Genomic DNA, 11902 nt, shown 5'->3' with positions numbered 1-11902 from the left:
CTGTAGCCCGGAGCCATGTATTTAGAACTCTCTAAGCATATGGCTCTGCTGTAGCCCACATATGCCTGTTGACTCTAATAATTGTGGAGTATTCCTACTCTCAAAAGTGGGTTCCTAGATGATTTCAGCTGATCCGTTTGGCCCAAATAATACTTTAAGCAGAAAAATAAGTAAAAATAAATAAAATGATAAGAAAACTAAGTCAGAAACATCTCACTCAAACTGGGGCAAAGAATATCTTCTGGCTGAATCTATCCCCGATTCATGGATTTATTCTATTTATCTAGACCGGATATAGGGTTGTAATAAACCCCGCCTCTTCCTTTCTGGACAAGAATCGTTGGCCAACATGGCTCCGATTGTGAGTACTCACGGTGAAATATGTTGTATAGCTACCTATAAGACGTTTTTATTGTCTGTCGTTTATTGTATTTGATGTGCACGTAATAAATCCATATTGGACTGTGTTTCCGTGAGGCCAAATAAGTAAAGGAGTACCAATAAATGGCTTTGTTTACCAGTTGGGCCTGTACCCAATGAACCACGTTGTAGCAATTTAGTTCATGCGTTACCTAGCTAGTCGGCAACTGTAACTTAAACGTGAACCATCAGCACACCAGCTGGCAATGCACTAGATAGAAGTTGTCGTGCTAAATTAAATCCGATTAATGGCACTTTTAAAATTAATACAAATAACTTTGGGCCCGGTTTCCCAAAAGCGTTAGTCAGCATGTGTCGTTTCGAATTTGGTTAGGCGAACCAGACGTGTGTGCTCGCATACTTAGTTTAAGATCTAAGACCTTCGCTTGAAAAACGAGAAGGAACCGGCAATCGTACCATGTCCATATTGGGCGCCGTAGTCAGTAATACACGTCCTCAAAATAGTATGAATGAATCTAAGGGTGCGTTCGTATAGTCACTCTGGCGATCTACTCCGATTTCAGAGCGCACTCGTTTGAGTGCCAGAGCGCAAAATAACTGATTAATTTACGAACGTGCAACACCCGTTGAATGTGACCGGTGTCAGTAAATGTAGAATTAAAACGTGATTAAATTGTTGCCAGCAGTACAGTTGGTCACCAAAGCTGTAGATAACATACAGCCAAACCAGCTCTACTAGGGCTGGTAAAATGGTCAGTGAGGTGTTCTCTCATTTGTGACTGGAAGTAACTAGCCAACTTTATCCAGCTAGCTTGGGTACTTGACTGGCCAAATTTTGGCTGTGCACGACCACATGAAAAAACGTTTTATTTAACTAGGCAAGTCAGTTAAGAATGAGTTCTTATTTACAATGGCGGCCAAACCGGACAATGCTGAGCCAATTGTGCGCCGCTCTATGGGACTCCCGATTATGTCTTTTTGTGATGCAGCCCGGGATCGAACCAGGGTCTGTAATGACACCTCTAGCACTGAGATGCAGTGCCTTAGACCGCTGCACCACTTGGGAGTAGAACTTGCGGGAAAACCAAAGTGAACAGAAACGTTACAAAATATCATAATATATGCACAAACTGATGGGAATAATGCGTGGACGCCTTTTAAGTACATCACTAGAACCATTGATCTTAACTGTTCTAACGATATACTTAAGCATTTGGGAAACCGGGCCCTGGCCAGATTGATAACACACACCAATCAAGTTAGCTAGTTTTAAAAACAGATTATCCATTATATCATAGTCAAATGGCTGATATAACAATGGAAATAAATGTTTTCAAAAATAGAAAGCAGTTAGGAGGCAAGATCAGGTGGGACCATTCTAGGCCATGAGAGGGCAGGTAGATGTGTACAACGGGCATGTAAAGTGTTTTTTCCCTATGAGTTTCCAGAATGTTACCTGGCCTAATTATATCAGTACACTCATAACAACCTATGCATTACGAAACTTCTATTAGATCAAATAAGACCCATGTGGCTCAGTTGTGAGAGCATGGCGCTTGCAACACCAGGGGGTGGTTTTGATTTCCACAGGGCACCAGCACAAAAAAGATTATCCGCTCACTACTGTTAAGTCGCTCTGGATAAGAACGTCTGATAAATGACAAAATGTACAACTTTTTTTAATAGTTGACCAAATTCAACACAGTCTCATTGACTTCCATACAAAAACTCCTAGCTTGGTGAGTGGGAAAAAACCGACACCTGCTGGAGAATGATTTTGAGCCCAGTTATCCCTCTCGCTTCGCCTCTTGTTTAAAAAAAAACGTTTTTACTGTTTTTAAAAAAAGAACCAAAGACAGGTACAGTATGCAGATTGGCAGAAATTGCTTCTGTAAATAAGAATTTGTTCTTAACTGACTTGCCTAGTTAAATAAAGATAAAATAAATGTTAAAAAAACACTGTGCTATCGCGTTAGATACTTAAACGAAACCGTCAGTGGTGTATTCATAATACCAACTCTGTTACAAAATGTTTTGCAACAAAAACAAGTTTCTATTGGACAAATTCTGGTTCCGTTTGGTTCTTAAATGGTAATCGATTTCCTTTGCATGACGAAATGAATACACCTCTGGTGTAATCTGTTTTATCAAGTCATTTGGAATAATGTTAGCCCCTCTGCAATGTCTTGGCAGAAGAAGCAGGTCATCAAAAAGACCAAAACGGGTGGCAAGAAGAAGAAGCAGGTCCTGAAGTTCACCCTGGACTGCACTCACCCAGTGGAGGATGGCATCATGGATGCTGCCAACTTTGTAAGTAGCCAATGTTAGAGAAAATAACATGCAATATCCTAGGGCTGGGAATTGCCATGAAGTTCACAATATGATATTATTGGCGAGTGACGTTCCAAACATTGCTCACTATATATCTGTTGCAAAGAGATGAGAGAAAATTAGTTTTGATCAGTCATGGAAATAAGTTCTGTAAACATGTTGGCTCCCTATTTTAAAATGATGAAGAACAAGCCTTGAGATGAAAAATACCAGTGTTTTGGCACAGCCGACTAGCACTAGCTAATGCTACCTACCCATGTGTTGGTCCCATGTTTCATGAGCATTAATTATTCAACAGCAGTCAAGGTTGTTCTGGCTCTGAGGCCTATAATGCGCTAATGTATTGTTAAGTGGACAATACGGAATGTTTTTTAATTTATAGACTAATCAACACTGATTTTACAGGGGTGTGAGTTCGCTGATGCTCTCTATTGGCCTATATGTCCATTCAGAAAGTTTCCTAAAGTAGCCTGTCTGAACTCCATCTCTTTAATAAGAATCAAACACTCCTGTCATGATGTAATCTTGTGAAAGGCCTATTTTTAGTAGCTTAGACTACATAATTTCTCTCATTACGGTGTCTTCGCTTTGAAGAAACACCCCCGAACGGTTATGTCGGTGATAGTGTTCATTGGTCTGGCCAATTACTGTGACCTCAAATTCCAAGACTGGCACAGCCCTAATTGTAATGTTATTTTTGTTGTTGATGAGTTACTCTGGTGATGGGAGGATACACTGCATTAAGTAATTAGCCTAGGCACAGAGGCCTGCTAGCCAGCTGCACAGAAAGATGGATGGGACACATTTGCAATTCACTGGTATTTAGCTATGTTTTTATCGTTTTGTAGTGCTTTAGCCACTGAATTCTAGTAGTTTTTACTTGAAAGAATAAAACATCAATCACAAAATGTGCCACTTGCACAATACAGCTAATTCCGCACAGCACTGCATCTCGCCCGGCTTGTAGCCTCAGCGAACGGCGTGGGGCACTAGCATTCGTCGTGGATGTGGGGGTTGTGAAACATGAATTTGGGCCAATCCCCGACAACCCATATATCAAAACTTAGTTACTAAGCTCTACTTTGTAACTTTCTGTTTGTTTTGTCTCTGATAACATTTGAATGACAGTAGTGATGAAAACCTTATTACTTTATATTTCTGTCAAAAGATGTCCGATAACTGAAACACCCTCAGGACTTTCCCACACTTGGAAATACAATGTTGCATCGGTCTTACTGTGATATGTTTAGGAATACTCATCGCAAAGAGCAAATATGAAAACAGATTTGGCAAGTTTCACAAAAAGGGCAGTCCCACAGATCTGAATGTTCTTAGCACGGCACCCGCTTTACATTTGGGCTCATATCGTGTCATTATCATAAAGCACAGTATTGGGATTGTTAGACATGGGTAACAACTGCCACAATGTTTTCAAATGATTTATGTATTTTGCCGGCCATATTATTGACATTTAGTGGCAGGAAAAATATATTTTGGGGGGTAGAATCCATTGTTGCGTCAACCTAACGCCATAATAATATCGCCGAAATGTAACTATCGATTGTATTTCTTATAATTTTTTTTGCACTGCAATATCCAATATCCTATTAAGTACTATTACTTATTTCGATGTACACATTGCATGGCACAAATTATTCATAATCCAGATACTCCTGGTTTATCCACGTTATGCTGATACTGGCCTCTCTTCAATGTAGTAACGCTACAACTGTAATGGGTAGTGGGGTATGATATTTTGCAGTTGGTGTGTTACACCGCAGACATTTAGGATTCAGATTAGTGTGGAGCGATTAGGGGTTTTTGAGGTTGGTTTCGGCTGGATTATAAACAAATAATCGCGTTTTTAGGTTTCAATTTTTATGTGGGTTGACTGCTGTAATAACACTGAATAAAAGTCAGATGATGGTGGTGACTGCCCATTACTGGTTATCACTTACTAACCATAATTTATTCACTTTACTTTACTTTAATAAAATATTTGTTTTATGTTATGACGTATCAGTACTTTGGACTAACAGATTGTTTGTTGGTCAGCTCGGGCCCAGGTTATTTACAGTTGCGAAACGAGAATGCCATTTGTGGCTAGCATTAATGCAAGGTGACTCTGTACATCTGGGCTTTATTTAATGGGGGGTAGGGTTCAAATTATACATTGACTCTTGGCTAGCCCCGAACTCTTCTGGAGGTGCCCGACGTATCCTGATAGTTGCAATGACACTTGTACTTGTCTTCTCTTACTAGCACTAATTTTGCTGTTAGCTGCTTTGAGGAACTTTCAGTTCGTATGACTGTGATACGTGGTTGTCGTACCTAACTAAAGTTAAATGCGTTAACTGTAAATTCCTCTGAATTAGAGCGTCTACTAAATGTTTAACATGTACATTATATTGACAGAATATTTGCAGCAGTATGTAGCAGTCATTACAGCTAGTATCCATATTTGGGAGAAAGACTGTCCTAAAATACACCTTTGGTCTTGTTGGTTAGGAGCAATTCCTGCAGGAGCGCATCAAGGTCAACGGTAAAGCTGGGAACCTGGGTGGTGGTGTGGTGTCCATTGAGAGGAGCAAGAGCAAAATCGCTGTGAATTCTGAAGTGCCCTTCTCCAAAAGGTATGTTTGAATCAAATCTTGATTTATCTTTTGAATTGCCCTGCTTGCAATGTGATGTGCCGAGCAACATCACTTGCCATTTTATGTTGTGTTGTCTGATGGAGGGACTTGGTTTGTCTCCACAGTTATGCATGTAAGGGTTATTGCATTTTCACCTTTTCAATTAGGAAGTTGGAGCTGTCTTGTTATATGTGATGTTTTCCATGTTGCTTTCTGTTATGGGGTCATGGCACTGTTTTGTAATCGATGTTAGGCCTTTATTGGTTTTATTGTTTTGCCTGATGGACAGTCTGGAGCAAATGCATGTATAATTCATTATTTTAAGTGCTCTTAAAGTGATTAGCGGTTGAAATAAGGTCTGAGGATCATAAAATACTATCATTAGGCGGATTGAGATGTACATGAATAGAAAACATTAAGAGACATGGATAGAACGCATGTTATTTTTGGACTTCAGTCAGTTTTATTTCCACAATTGGAGATGCTGTGATCTGATCAATGACTCCAGCAGTGAGCATGATTTTTGTCAGTTCTATAATAAAAAATGTTTCCATGCCACCATGTATCCTCAGACATTCATTGATTCTTAAGCTCCTTCTGAAGCTATATTTAGCCCTATATGGCATGAAATTATAGAACACTAGCAACACCCCCCCCCCACCTGGTAAATAATTGGAAATGTATCATTTATAATAATGGATTTATTTTATATTGTGCTTTTCATAACAAGAACAATCTCAGTTGCTTTAAAAACAAAATTGGGGATCTGGCAGTTCTTGGGTGATTGTCTTCCACATCCTCCAATGACAGGCAGTTCAGAAAGGTACAGTTGAAGTCAGAAGTTTACATACACTTAGGTTGGAGTCATGAACTTGTTTTTCAACCACTCCACAAATGTCTTGTTAACAAACTATAGTTTTTGCAAGTCGGTTAGGACATCTACTTTGTGCATGACACAAGCAATTTTCCAACAATTGTTTACAGACAGATTATTTCACTTATAATTCACTGTATCACAATTCCAGTATGTCAGAAGTTTACATACACTAAGTTGACTGCGCCTTTAAACAGCTTGGAAAATTATGACATAGCCTATCAGAAGCTTCTAAAGCCAATTGACATTATTTGAGTCAATAGGTGTACCTTTGGATGTATTTCAAGGCCTACCTTCAAACTCACTGCCTCTTTGCTTGATATCATGGGAAAATCAAAAGAAATCAGCCAAGACCTCAGAAAAAAAATTGTAGACCTCCACAAGTCTGGTTCATCCTTGGGAGCAATTTCCAAACGCCTGAAGGTACCACGTTCATCTGTACAAACTATAGTATGCAAGTACAAACACCATTGGACCACGCAGCCGTCATACCGCTCAGGAAGGAGACACCTTCTGTCTCCTAGAGATGAATGTACTTTGGTGCGAAAAGTGCAAATAAATCCCAGAACAACAGCAAAGGACCTTGTGAAGATGTTGGAGGAAACGGGTACAAAGTAGAGGTCGACCGATTTATGAATTTTCAATACCGATACCGATTATTGGAGGACAAAAAAAGCCGATACCGATTAATCGGCCGATTTATATTAAAAAAAATAGATATATATATCATACACACCCACACATTTTTGTAATAATGACAATTGCGACAATACTGAATGAACAATGAACACTTGTTTTAACTTAATATAATACATAAATACACACACACGCACACAGCTCTGAAGTGACAATGATACTGAAGAGTCTGCTTAGGAGACAAATACTCTCAACTGTTTGAATAAAAATAGAGTTTAAGTTACCTGTGATGAATGTTGAAAACAAAAACTTTAATTTCTATATGCAGGAAATCCTATTTTAATAATGGGCATGGTAAGAATTAACAACCAAAGTGCGAGTCATAATTACCATGACACCTTTTAGCAAAATCTGAAAAGCGGTTCCATCATTTATTCCATAGGATATTATTAGATTCACTTAAAATAAGGTCTGTGTTTCGTGTAGGCTTACATCACCGTGCCAATTTTATAACTGTGTAGATATCCATAGGACAAGGTAACTGATCAATATTGGCTAAATATAAGCGAAGATTAAAAAAATTGTAGAGTGGATTTATGAAAATATGTTGACAAACGTTACCTTATCCTAGTGAGATTTACACGGGTATCAAAACGTCGAGGCAGTTTAAGCCTGCACGAAACACAGACCTTATTTGAAGTAGACCAAGACATTCTCTATGGAAGACATGAACGGTAAAATAACGAAGGAACCCCTTTCAAATTCAGCCGCAAGTTATTACAGGAATTATAACGCGTCGACTTTCTCTCTAAACCATATACCCTTGACTAATCCGGAAACTATCACCTCGAAAACAAAACGTTTATTCCGTTCCGTATTTTATCTAACGGGTGGCATCCATGAGTCTAAATATTCCTGTTACATTGCACAACCTTCAATGTTGTCATAATTACGTAAAATTCTGGCAAATTAGTTCGCAAAGAGCCAGGCGGCCCAAACTGTTGCATATACCCTGACTCTGCGTGCAATGAACGCAAGAGAAATGACACAATTTCACCTGGTTAATATTGCCTGCTAACCTGGATTTCTTTTAGCTAAATATGCAGGTTTAAAAATATATACTTGTGTATTGATTTTAAGAAAGGCATTGATGTTTATGGTTAAGTACACATTGGAGCAATGACAGTCATTGATTGATTGTTTTTTATAAGATAAGTTTAATGCTAGCTAGCAACTTACCTTAGCTTACTGCATTCGCTAACAGGCAGGCTCCTCGAGGAGTGCAATGTAATCAGGTGTTAGAGTATTGGACTAGTTAACTGTAAGGTTGCAAGATTGGATCCCCCGAGCTGACAAGGTTAAAAATCTGTCATTCTGCCCCTGAACGAGGCAGAACGTTCCTAGGCCGTCATTGAAAACAAGAATGTGTTCTTAACTGACTTGCCTAGTTAAATAAAGATTAAATAAAGGTGTAAAAAAAAAAAGCCCAAAAATACCGATTTCCGATTGTTATGAAAACTTGAAATCGGCCCCGATTAATCGGCCATTCCGATTAATCGGTCGACCTCTAGTACAAAGGTATCTATATCCACAGTAAAACGAGTTCTATATCGACATAACCTGAAAGGCCGCTCAGCAAGGAAGAAGCCACTGCTCCAAAAGCGCCATAAAAAAGCCAGACTACGGTTTGCAACTACACATGGGGACAAAGATTATACTTTTTGGAGAAATGTCCTCTGGACTGATGAAACTAAAATAGAACTGTTTGACCATAATGACCATTGCTATGTTTGGAGGAAAAAGGGGGAGGCTTGCAAGCCAAAGATCACCTTCCCAACCGTGAAGAACGGGGGTGGCAGCAGCATGTTGTGCGGGTGCTTTGCTGCAGGAGGGACTGGTGCACTTCCCAAAATAGATGGCATCATGAGGTAGGAAAATTGTGGATATATTGAAGCAACATCTCAAGACATCAGTTAGGAAGTTAAAGCTTGGTTGCAAATGGGTCTTCCAAATGGACAATGACCCCAAGCATACTTCCAAAGTTGTGGCAAAATGGCTTAAGGACAACAAAGTCAAGGTATTGGAGTGGCTATCACGAAGCCCTGACCTCAATCCTATAGAAAATTTGTGGGCAGAACTGAAAAAGCGTGTGTGAGCAAGGAGGCCTACAAACCTGACTCAGTTACACCAGCTCTGTCAGGAGGAATGGGCCAAAATTCACCCAACTTATTGTGGGAAGCTTGTAGAAGGCTACCTAAAACGTTTGACCCAAGTTAAACAATTTAAAGGCAATGCTACAAAATACTAATTGAGTGTATGTAAACTAATGACCCACTGGGAATGTGATGAACTAAATAAAAGCTGAAATAAATCATTCTCTCTACTATTATTCTGACATTAAACATTCTTAAAATAAAGTGGTGATCCTAACTGACCTGAGACAGGGATTGTTTACAAGGATTAAATGTCAGGAATTGTGAAACTGAGTTTAAATGTATTTGGTTAAGGTGTATGTAAACTTCCCACTTCAACTGTATCCTGAGCGTGGTGAGCATCTGACTGGCCCCGTAGCTTGGGCATCTGGTCGTCGCCGACGTTCACAGCTCCTCCTTTGGTAGGGTCAATCGTCCACTACTGAAGTGAGGCACCCACCTAGGTGATGCATCGGCAACTCTAAAAGCGCCAATAAGACCACCACACCTCGGTAATAATCTGATACAGATCCCATACGAGGCAAGCCTCTGCATGCTCTCACCGCAGTCCACTTCCCAAGTGCTTTTGGTCTTTGAATATGCTGTTAATATTCTCAACTCCGGAGCATAAAAACCCCCAAAGAATTCCCATATTCTCTGTGGGATCATGGCACTTGCTTTTGGAAATTAAATATTTTGAATCAAATGTCCCCCTCCCGTGTGGGCTGACTTATCTTTCAGGTCCTATATTTTAGGCCTAGTGGTTATTTGAGTCATTTTTGTCCTTGCTTTTTTGCAGAGATCCTTTTTTAAATGTACTCCTCACAAGTCCTCAACTGGCAGCATCATTAAATAGTACACGCAAAACACCAGTCTCCACGTCAACAGTGAAGTGACTCTGTGATGCTGCCCTTCTAGGTAGAGTTGCAAAGAAAAAGCCATAGCTCAGACTGGCCAATAAAAAGAAAAGATTAAGATGGGCAAAAGAACATACACACTGGACAGAGGAACTCGGCCTAGATGGGCAGCATCCCGGAGTCGCCGCTTCACTGTTGTTTTGCGGGTACTATTTAATGAAGCTGCCAGTTGAGGACTTGAGGCATCTGTTTCTCAAACTAGACATTCTAATGTACTTGTCCTCTTGCTCAGTTGTGCAACCGGGCCTCCCACTCCTCTTTCTATTCTGGTTAGAGCCAGTTTGCGCTGTTCTGTGAAGGGAGTAGTACACAGCGTTGTGAGATCTTCAGTTTCTTGGAAATTTCTCGCTTGGAATAGCCTTCATTTCTCAGAACAAGAATAGACTGACGAGTTTCAGAAAAAAGGTCTTGTGTTCTAACCATTCTGAGCCTGTAATCGAACCCACAAATGCTGATACTCAACTAGTTTAAAGAAGGCCAGTTTTATTGCTTCTTTAATAAGGACAACAGTTTTCAGCTGTGCTAACATAATTGCAAAAGGGTTTTCTAATGATCTATTAGCCTTTTAAAATGATAAACTTGGATTAGCTAACACAGCGTGCCATTGGAACACAGGAGTGATGGTTGCTGATAATGGGCCTCTACGCCTATGTAGATATTCCATAAAAAATCAGCCGCTTCCAGCTACAATAGTCATTTACGACATTAACAATGTCTACGCTGTATTTCTGATCATTTTTATGTTATTTTAATGGACAAAAAATGTGTTTTTCTTTCAAAAACAAGGACATTTCTAAGTGACCCCAAACTTTTGAATGATTTTGTGTGTGTGTGTGTACATGTTTATTTTTTTGGTTTTGGAAATTGATCCATGGGCCCATCCCTGCTCTATATAGATATTTGTTTGTACAGTCTCTGATATGGATAGGTTCAGTACTTTGGACTAACAGATTGTTTGTTTGTCAGCTCGGGCCCAGGTTTTCTACAGTTGTGAGACGTGAATGCCATTTGTGGCTAGCATTAATGCAAGGTGACTCGGTACATATGGGCCTAATTTAATGGAGGTCAGGGTTCAAATTATACATAGAATATTGGCTAGCACCGAAGTGTTCTGGGGGTGCCCGACGTCCATCTTTCATAATTGTTGGGGGGGGGGGGGGGGGTCTCACATTGATGTTTCAATTGTGACGAGGTAGCCCTGATTTGTTATGTGGGTGCAAATTGTTTAGAAAATTGCAGTTAGAAAAGTTAAACATGGAGTTGATTCAATGTTCTGCACGTCATTTTGTCTGTTCTAATTGAACTTTCTGTAATGTTGCACCCTCCTGAATAAACCCCAGGCCTTGCCTGATAAGTTCTCAAAATATAAATCTAACAAATTTACAGTACACCTTTGTCACAATGGGATTTTCAATGGGATTTACATTGCTGACACTGCTGGTCTTTCCTTTCTGACAGGTATTTGAAATATCTGACCAAGAAGTACCTGAAGAAGAACAACCTGAGGGACTGGCTGCGTGTGGTGGCCAACACCAAGGAGAGTTACGAACTGCGCTACTTCCAGATCAACCAGGACGAGGAGGAGGAGGAGGATGAAGATTAAATCCATGCCACTGTCTTTTGTCAATAAAATTTCAAAAGAACGAAAGCTTCTCACATGGTTTTATTTGCTGATTTGAGACTAAACCTGCATGTTTGAAAAAAAAGTGTACCTACTCTTGCAATGAGCTGGTTAGACTTGAAAACCCATATTCTTTATAACGCAAAGATATTTGTGCTCTGTGCTTACATGAGTTGTCTGGGGAAATATAGCAAGCAATGAAAATGTATTTGTTACCAAGGGCTTTCTACTTTGACAACACTCAACCTTGAAACTGACAGTTGATTGCATTCAGATTTAGTTGTGTGATAAGTTTGTACATACAAATAATAATAATG

The 11902-nt window shown here is 39.7% G+C and overlaps 1 protein-coding gene across 1 annotated transcript; it reads left to right on the top strand.

Moving 5' to 3' along the window:
• The first annotated feature begins 262 nt into the window (after nucleotides 1–262).
• On the top strand, nucleotides 263–11607 carry LOC139558754 (large ribosomal subunit protein eL22-like). Its single transcript, XM_071374169.1, has 4 exons — nucleotides 263–361; nucleotides 2575–2691; nucleotides 5221–5345; nucleotides 11423–11607. Exons 1-4 carry the CDS (start codon nucleotides 350–352, stop codon nucleotides 11565–11567), a joined length of 399 nt encoding a protein of 132 aa, XP_071230270.1. The 5' UTR covers nucleotides 263–349; the 3' UTR covers nucleotides 11568–11607.
• Nucleotides 11608–11902: the final 295 nt, after the last annotated feature.

The sequence above is a fragment of the Salvelinus alpinus genome, chromosome 2, assembly GCF_045679555.1.
Source record: "Salvelinus alpinus chromosome 2, SLU_Salpinus.1, whole genome shotgun sequence".
Classification (NCBI taxonomy): Eukaryota; Metazoa; Chordata; class Actinopteri; order Salmoniformes; family Salmonidae; genus Salvelinus; species Salvelinus alpinus.
The sequence above is the reverse complement of the archived record's forward strand: the minus strand, read 5'-3'. Positions and strand labels throughout refer to the sequence as shown.

Bases quoted from the DNA above. Each gene is read 5' to 3' on its own strand.
- LOC139558754 (XM_071374169.1), top strand. The intron at 2,692-5,220 runs GTAAGTAGCCAA...CTTGTTGGTTAG, and splicing joins TCATGGATGCTGCCAACTTT to GAGCAATTCCTGCAGGAGCG. The intron at 5,346-11,422 runs GTATGTTTGAAT...CCTTTCTGACAG, and splicing joins GAAGTGCCCTTCTCCAAAAG to GTATTTGAAATATCTGACCA.